The following is a 9,373-nucleotide window of genomic DNA, read 5'->3' on the forward strand; positions in this document are numbered from 1 at the left end:
GCGCTCAAACTTGCATCACTAGTGCTTGTATTCATCAGTAGGGACCCCTGAAAAGCGATCCCTGCGTGCTGGATTGAGAACTTGAGATCTTTCCGAGGTTGCTAATTCCTCACAAACGTTTCGCGTTATACCTCACTGCACTCTTAGGAATACCAGTTCGCCAGCTTCGCACGTCCAGCAGACGTCTTTTCTGTGTGCAGCTCCATATCGAAACCCTGGATTGTGCACTGTGCTGGATACGGTTTTATAATCCTCAGGACTAATCCCACCTTTGAACGTTTCCAGGAGAGTTTCCGGCTGGGCCATGTTGCAATCGACACAAACGTCGAGCCTGCAATCCTCATCCGATGCGTTTTGGGGATCATTAGCTAGCCGACGTCTCTTTTCGCTCAACAACAATCACTCTACTCGCGTGGCATTGCCGTCCTCCGCAACAACCAATTCACGGCCAAGACTTATTACTGCAGTGACTGCCACTACTCATGGTGCATCGTCTACTCGTGTCTTGCCCAACCCCAGCGTCTCTCGGAGACCCGCTTTAGACGGGCCGTCTCACTACAAAGTCACTGCCAAAGTTACCATTAGGCGCATCCGCAATCCTAGCGTGGCCGAAAGGATCGTCCAGCAGATTGACTCGGTCTCGGACTCTGCTGGCCAAAAGGTTATACTCCAGCTTGTGAGCGGCGACGTCGATCCAAGTAAGTCACGTTTAACCTGTTGCCTCCCTGCTGCAGCATGAACCCTTTGATCGCCATGTTTATCTTGTGATATCGGTAGTACCGCCATTGGATCTAATAGTGATATTGCAATTCAGATACTGGCGTTGGGAAACGGAGCAAGCCAGCCGCCTTGAAGAACTGGTCGGAAAAGGCAAATATCATTGCTGACAAAGTTCAGTACACAGCCGATTTTACGATTAGCAAAGATTTCGGCCTTCCGGGGGCGATCACGATCCTCAATGCTCATCAAAACGAATTCTTTCTCGAGACGATTGCTCTCGATGGCTTGCCCAATGGTACCGTTTACTTCTCGTGCTACTCCTGGGTGCAGTCCCGGCTAAGAACTCCACACGAACGAGTCTTTTTCAGCAATCAAGTCTATTTGCCGTCACAAACCCCACCCGGGTTAAGAGATTTGAGGCAGAAGGATATGAATTCCTTGCGCGGAAATGGCAAGGGTGCTCGTAAACCTTGGGACCAAGTTTACGATTACGCTCCTTATAACGATATCGGTAATCCCGACAAGAGCAAACAGTTTGCCAGACCCACGTTTGGTGGCAATGACAAGTTGCCATATCCCAGACGTTGCCGTACAGGCAGAACACCTACAAAAACAGGTATACATTCCCTTCGACGCCCATTCCCCTCCCGCTCTATACCGAATCTCTGTGTAATTCTGCAGTACAAGACTGCTGTGAATGCTTTAATATCATATTGACCCAAAATCTTACCAGCTCTTGTTTCTTCGCACAGATGCCACTGCCGAGAGCCCCCTAGAACTGGGAACGAACTACTATGTCCCTAGGGACGAAGCCTTTGAGCAGATCAAGCAAGAAACGTTTATTGGCAACTCTTTAAAAGGAGTCATCCACCAGCTGGTGCCATCCCTGATCAACAACTTCAGAGAAGTGCATGGCGATTCGTTTCAATGCTTCCACGATATAGATGGGCTGTACCAAGACGGGATCAAGCTGAGGAAGTTGGACCTCGACAATGACTTTCTCAAAAACTTACCCATAGCTCAAATACTGAAGCAGGTGCAGGACTCGGCAAATCAGGTTTCGAGCCTTCTCCAATATGCGCAACCCGACATTGTTTCCAGTAAGTCTTTGTTCTAATCTCTGCCTCACTTTATAAGCGTCTCCCTTCTAGTGCTCCTAGCGATGATGTCCGATCGGAACGCTGATAACATTTCCTATATTGCAGGGGACAGATTTGCATGGCTGCGAGATGATGAATTTGGTCGGGAGGTTCTCGCAGGAGCAAATCCAGTGAAGATCGAGCGCCTACAGGTTTGCTATCGCCTAGTTCAATGCAGTGTGCTACGTACGATAATTGCCACTCGTATCCAAACGTGAGCTAATAAGAAATTTCTTGTTACTACAGGAGTTTCCTCCCAGAAGTAACTTGGATCCTGAGGTGTACGGTCCCGCTGTATCTGCCATCAAAGAGGAACATCTTGTTGGAAGTTTGGAAGGTCTCTCTGTTGAGAAGGTGATTTAAAAAGGACCTTGCCCTTCAGTGTCGATCTCTTTCGTGATAGTAATCTTATATAAGAAGGCATGCTTGTTTATTTCTCCCATACTTAGTTGTGAGTGTTCTGAATTCAGGCTATGGACGAGGGTAGACTGTTTATGCTCGACTACCACGACGCTTACATGCCTTTCATCAACAAGGTGAACGCATTAGAAGGGCGCAAAATGTATGCCTCGCGCACACTCCTCTTCCGCACCGATGCAGGCACGCTGATGCCTGTGGCGATTGAATTGAGCTTACCACCACCTTCTCGCGGCACAACTGGCAGCCAGCGAGTTTTCACTCCAGCCCAAGATGCATCAGGTTACTGGAAATGGCAGCTTGCGAAGGCCCATGTGAGTTCCAACGACGCAGGATTCCACCAGTTGGTCAATCATTGGTAAGTGCTTAATAGTCAATGTTTGGAGGCTCGATATCCGCTATGGAATTTCTTCATTTTCTAATTTCAACGCATCTATTGCTATTCAAGCAAATCTTTGATCGTTGTGCTAACGCATTGCATGCACCACAGGCTACGAAGTCATGCGGCAGTAGAGCCTTACGTGATTGCAAGCCACCGTCAATTGAGCTCCATGCATCCCATTTTCAAACTGCTGCAACCACATTTTCGATACACACTAGAAATCAACGCTTCTGCTCGCCAGCTTCTCATCAATGCGGACGGAGTTATTGAAAACTGTTTCACGCCGGGCCCCTATTCCTTGGAAATAAGCTCAGCTGCCTATGGATCAATGTGGAGGTTCGATAAGGAAGGCCTACCCGCTGACTTGATCAACAGGTGAAATGTGAATCTCATTTCTCGTCTTCCGGAATTTACGCTCTTACGCGACAATGTTGTCCCTCATTAATTTTACGAGTTATTCCACAGCATATTGACAACCTTAAGGTGCGGATGATCTGACATCGTATTTTGATACGTCACAGGGGCATCGCCATCGAAGATGCAAGCCATCCCGACGGGCTTAAGCTGCTTATCGATGATTATCCATATGCAGCTGATGGAATGTTGATTTGGAACTCCATAAAGTCTTGGGTTGCCGAGTATGTTTCCTTATATTACTCGGATTCCCAGTCAATCTGCAATGACGTCGAGATTCAAAGATGGTGGGAGGAGATAAAGAACGAAGGACACGGCGATAAAAGGAACGAGCCATGGTGGCCTGACCTGAGGACTAGGGAGGATCTCGAAGGAATCCTGACCACTATAATCTGGATAGTCTCTGGCTTTCACGCAGCCGTGAATTTTGGGCAATACGCCTATGGTGGGTATATGCCCAACCGCCCCTGCATGACCAGGCGCCTCATCCCGGAGGAAGGGAGTGCCAACTACCAAGATTTCCTCAGAAACCCGGAGAAGTTCTTCCTGTCTACTATTCCTAATCAGCTGCAAGCGACAACCACCATGGCCGTTATAGACACACTCTCATCGCATTCACCAGACGAAGAGTATTTGGGGCAACGGGTTCAAACAAATTGGACTTCTGACACCAGGGCAATAGAAGGGTCTCTCAGATTCCAAAGCAGCATGAAGGCAATAGAAAGGATTATCAGCCAGAGGAACAACGATCCAAAGCTCAAGAATAGAAATGGCGCTGGCGTACTCCCGTATGAGCTTCTGATGCCCACATCAGGACCGGGGCTTACGGGCCGAGGTGTCCCCAACAGTATCTCCATATGAAGATGAGGACCGCATATGCAGAAAGCATCATCTAGTGACATCTACGTCGTTCGGCTGCGGTTGAAACTGAAACTGCACAGCTCAGCGGTGTGCGGAAATGGTCCACGAGAGAGTGTCTTTTTCAAATTTCAACTTTCAAGTTTCAACAACAGTAGTGAGGTCATATCGCTCACGTAATGATCTCAACTTTCAACGGCAGTTGGGGTCAGACCGATCGAGGGAATTGCCGCCACTCACGTACCGATCATCTACCACGGCTCAGCAATTTGGTGGCCAATCTTTCTCTCGAGCAGGCTCCAGATCCATCGAGGCCTGCGGCGTCTCACGTACTTCCTACTGATCATGGATGGGAAAACCGGAGACAACCTAGGTCCGAGAGAGACTTTCCAGCAGCACAGAATGCAGCAGCTCAAATCGGAAAACACAGAAGCTGCAAGAAGAAGACGTGAGGCAAGAAGAAGAGGTGAAGATGCTTCAAATAAGCATCGGAATTGCTGCATTTTTCTATGATGATGATGATCATCGGATGATTCAGATCATAGATGCAGTTGCGAGTCAAATCAACCCACTTTTGTTGTGAACCCAGCAATTTTGCATCATCCAGGAGTGCCAGTAATCACGGTACTTGATTCTTGTGCTACAAATGTACAGTTTACATGACACTGTTACATACATCGGCATTACACGTCGTGGCCCTTTGAGGTTGCCGACACGTTTATATTGTTCAGATTGTTTACATTCTTTTGCAGGGTAAAGTTCCCCCCTGCACATCATTGCAAAAGTAGCAATCAAAATGCAGATTTCCTCCCTCCTTTTCTTCTTTCGATTTCCGCGTGTAGCTTTATTTACCTTTATGTGTGAAGTGAGGAGTGCTTCATAAAGTCTTGTAATTTCTAGCCATACACATGTGTCCTAATATCATATATCATCATGTGTGCCTCAATCTTTGCTTTTTAGAAAAAGCAATCTACTAAAGCTTTGACAAGTTACATATCTCCCGTAGTAAACAAGGAATGCAAGGGGGGGAGAGAGAGAGAGAGAGAGAGAGCGCTTATGAAATCCATTTTAAAATAGATTTCACTACGTACATACACACCCCTTGCTTGAGCATCACATGAACAAGAGTTATCTTATAAATGAATGCCAAATTTTTTTGAATACAAGAAAATTAGATTGGACTCAAGCCAACTAAAAGGGAGGGAGGGAGGGAGAGAGAGAGAGAGAGAGAGAGAGAGAGAGAGAGAGAGAGAGAGAGGGCTATCACATTTACTTTATACTAGGTACAGAAGAGCCAAAAGCTCATGCTTTGGGTTTTAAAAACCTAAAAAGCACACCCCTTATAATTGAATAATCCTAGAATGCTCTCCACTTCATTTATTAAATGATGTCATTATTTGGTAGCCTTAGCAAGTCCCTAATAAGGCTATCATATAGTGGAGTAATGCTAATATGTCAAACATGACTAAAGGATGCTTCATAGTGAGGCATGTTTGTAGCATATGGGCCATACAATATGCACTTTTGGGAATTAGGGGAGCTTAAGGGATAAAAGTCATGTATACCAAATAAGATTATATTTCTTGAGAATTCAATGGCATAGAGTCCTTTTTGTTTAAAAACTTAAATTTTGGGTAAAAAAGGTTAATACACTAACTTGGGAATATTCTTGGAATCACATCTTTGTCTTCCACGGATAGATCAGAGCAGTTAATGCCATTCTAAACCACATGCTACACAAAACAATCATACAAATTTGGACTGAGAAAAGCCTATCCACCTCTTGATGGATCTCCAAAAAGTGTTGTATACCTTGAGTGATCTATCTTTTGTAGATGCACATCGCAGTAGCATGTATGAGTGAACTATGTGGGACCCCTTGGCTTAGAATTCCTAAATTTTTTGCCAATTTGAACTAGTAAAAAAAATTTAAGGAACTTTTTTTATGGGCAATCATTCTAAAGGAAGAGAGGCCATGTCACATGAGAATATGTGCACAAAGTATCAAGCTTATAAAGTAAGTGACATCTTATTTAAATGTGTGAGAAAATAGCTAATCCCAATTCTTAATGTCTCCCAAATCAAAATGAAGCATCTCTTAGTTTCAACCACACCCTTGGAACAAGTCTAAGAATAATTTATGAACCAATGTGTGGCTTATTCTTGTTTTCCATGGGCATGTGTACATGTCATTAGTGAACGATCCTTACAACTCGCATTTGGAAAGAAAATGTCAAAAACAACAAGATGGTAAATGTCATATGTCGGTCATACAACTACAAGGCCCAAAAGTCATAATTCTATCTATATCTCTTCTATCTTGACTACTTGGTGTTCATACTTGGCCACTTGTCTAAAGCTTTCCTTTAATTCACACTATGTTTTGAGATGTTACATGCCTTAGATGGAGAACTTTGAGATGTAACATGCCTTGTCATTTGAAGTAGATGTTAGTGTGCCACTTTTGCTTGAGTGATTTACATGTTCTACTCATAAAGATCATACTATCATTATGGGTCCTCTTTAAAATAAATATTATCCATCTTTTCCATGAAAGCTAAATTACATGGGGAGTCTAATCAAAATATCATTGTTTATATCTTTAAAACACATCGATTTTCCACATCTCATAGTTTACACTCCTTTAAAGCTTACAGTTCCAAGCGTAAGATAAACTCTTATCATGTGTAGACTTCTTCACAAAATTTGAAGCTTAAATTACCTATAATGTTATCACACATATTTAGTATGTCACACCCAAAAAGAAAGTGTTACTTTTTTCATGTCTATCAATGATGTTTTCACATTGGTACAACTAGTTACCAAAAAAGATATTGCTTTTTGCATGTCTATCAATGATATTTTCACATTGGTACAACTAGTTACCAAAAAAGTTATACCATTACAACTAGCTAGTGGAAGCATGAGTGAGTGGTTACTTTTTTTTTGGTTGATTTGACTTAGATGCAATTTTTGAGGCCCTTATGATTTTGCAATCTCAATGGCCCAAACCATTATAAGCCCAAGATTCTTTTATGAAATTTTTTCTTGAAAATGATTGCAAAATTATGTTCCAAAGATTAGATATTGACATAAATCATAAGGTCAACCACTTGTTGTATAAGAAAAATATCCAATTTTGATATGTATTACTGTTTTAGTGAACCCAATAAAAAAAATGTTCAAATTTCTAGTTAATACATGGGGGCCATTGATGGTATTTGGCTTGTTATACACGAATTTCTAAAACCTAGATACGAATTATGAATAAAGGACACATACTCACAAAAATCCAAGACATAGGGGATAAAATGTTTATCAAGCATTGTATATAGCTTCTACCATGGTATACTTTGTATATTGACATTTGTTCTTCCCATTTATGAAAAGCTTGTAACGAATTTTTAAGTCACCTTTATAGGTATCAAAATGAAATCTTGTTGATTTTATCAAAATAACATCATCAAATTTTTGGTGTCACTGTCACATCTTGCTCCAGGCCAAGTGCATGAATAGGATTTAATCACATTTCTAGATTTCGATGCACACTGTTTCGTGTGTGCAATACAAGTATAATGGCAAGAAAAAGTAGACTCCTAAGTGGCTAAACTATTTTCAAGGTCATTTTAGGGTGGCAACGCAATGTGCTTCTGGGTGAATATTTGAATTTTGTGTGGACCCGTGCTCTCACTGGAAATTTTCCCGACGTCATGAAGGCACACTGGCATAATAATGAGATAGAATCTATTTATTATAAACACCGCATAGCTCGACACAGGGCATCTCTGCACTGCTTCGCACAACACAGTCTGGCCTAAGCCGCTTGACCACTTATCATCGCGCAGCCTTTTGCTGCAGCTTTGCCACCTGTCACTGGGCACCACACCCATGCAGATCATTAAAATTGAAGGTTGGCTTAGAGAGACCACCATGTTGGTTCTTGGCATAATAATTAGACACAATCTATCATTGTGAACACCGCCTCAGTGCAGTCTCTCTGACCACTTGTCATCGTGCAACCTTTTGCCGCATCTTTACCTACAGCCCATGCAAATCATAGGTTGGCTTGGAGAGACCACCGCATTGGTTTGGGGCATAACAATGAGACGCAATCTATTATTTTGAGCATCACCTCAGTGCAGTCTCTAGCTTGACAACCTCTCATCACCCAAAATTCAAGATTGTCTTGGAGAGACCACCTTGCTAGTTCTTGGAGTTATAGCTCCGTCATCTATTTTTACATATTATAGGAGGTGGTCTATGATGACCAGCGCACTGGTAAATAGAAGGAGATCTATGACAGCCACCATGCTAGTTCTTAGAGTTATATATTTGTGTACCAAGGAAAATGTATTCCATTGTGCAACCAAGCAAAATGCAATGGATGATATAGCCCTTGCGGGGTCCCCTCTAGGGGCAAGGGGTATATTGACATGCATTTCTACCATTTGTGTACCAAGGAAAATGTATTTGGTTGTGCAACCAAGCAAAATGCAATCGACGATATGGACCTTGAGAGGTCCCCTTTAGGGGCAGGGGTCATATCGACATGCCATTTCTATCTAGTGGCATCCTAGATATTGTATAATGCATGTCAAAATGGCCCTTGCCCCTAGAGGGGACCCCTCAAGGGCCATTTCATCAATTGCATTTTTTGAGCAAAAGAGATGACAATGTACATCTACATCCAATAACAGGTTATATAAAAATTAACAACTTATAGTGAGCAAAAATTGAAGAGAGGGTCTTACATTTATAAAAACTCAGCAATTGCTAAGAGCCTTAAAGGCCAAAAGATTACAGCTAGTGACCATAACCATTCAAATATAAAAGTTAACAAAAGTGCATACTGAGAGCCTTAAATTGAACAAAAAGAGATTACATAAATGTAATAAAACTCAGCAATTGTTGAGAGCCTTAGAGACCAAAAGATTACATCCAATGAGCTAAAAGATCGTTGAGAGCCTTAGAGGCCAAAAGATTACATCTAGCCATTATTGAGAGCCTCGTCTGAGCAAGAGAAAATTTGTACAACTCCGTTTTCCACCAGTCTAGCTTATTGCATTAAAAGTTTTTAGGGAGCCAAAGGAGGATACGATGGAGAGGCCGAAGACCATGCACATTGCCAGGACTCAGATTATAGCCCCTCCAACAAGTCGAGAGTACTTTGCTTTAAAAATACTCAGGCCTTTGTCGACATCTAGAGGGAACCCATACAACATAGCCATAAAGAGGCCCCATTAGGAAAAAAGGGAGCTCATTTTGGGGCCTTTTACGGTTTGGAAAAATAAGCTCTCAACCAATCAATAGAAGGCCAACGTAACGTTGAAAATTCACGAAAATAAGAGAAAATAGAAAATAGAAACAATACTTTATGTAAGTACAAGCGTGCTACATTAATGTGGAGATTGGTTTTTTATTCTCAGAAGATCTTTGGACAAGA

General features: G+C 42.5%; 1 protein-coding gene across 1 annotated transcript; it reads left to right on the plus strand.

Moving 5' to 3' along the window:
• Window positions 1-303: 303 nt before the first annotated feature.
• Window positions 304-4,667, plus strand: LOC147902339 (linoleate 13S-lipoxygenase 3-1, chloroplastic-like). Its single transcript, XM_087373259.1, has 8 exons — window positions 304-698; window positions 815-1,336; window positions 1,473-1,820; window positions 1,926-2,011; window positions 2,106-2,213; window positions 2,330-2,634; window positions 2,767-3,033; window positions 3,180-4,667. Exons 1-8 carry the CDS (start codon window positions 305-307, stop codon window positions 3,931-3,933), a joined length of 2,784 nt encoding a protein of 927 aa, XP_087229385.1. The 5' UTR covers window position 304; the 3' UTR covers window positions 3,934-4,667.
• The last annotated feature ends 4,706 nt before the right edge of the window (window positions 4,668-9,373 follow it).

The sequence above is a fragment of the Dipteris shenzhenensis genome, chromosome 4, assembly GCF_047967505.1.
Source record: "Dipteris shenzhenensis isolate YYH24624 ecotype China chromosome 4, Dip_SZ_1.0, whole genome shotgun sequence".
NCBI classification, from domain to species: Eukaryota; Viridiplantae; Streptophyta; class Polypodiopsida; order Gleicheniales; family Dipteridaceae; genus Dipteris; species Dipteris shenzhenensis.

Bases quoted from the DNA above. Each gene is read 5' to 3' on its own strand.
- LOC147902339 (XM_087373259.1), top strand. From the start codon at position 305: ATGTTGCAATCGACACAAACGTCGAGCCTGCAATCCTCATCCGATGCG. The intron at 699-814 runs GTAAGTCACGTT...ATTGCAATTCAG, and splicing joins GAGCGGCGACGTCGATCCAA to ATACTGGCGTTGGGAAACGG. The intron at 1,821-1,925 runs GTAAGTCTTTGT...CCTATATTGCAG, and splicing joins GCAACCCGACATTGTTTCCA to GGGACAGATTTGCATGGCTG.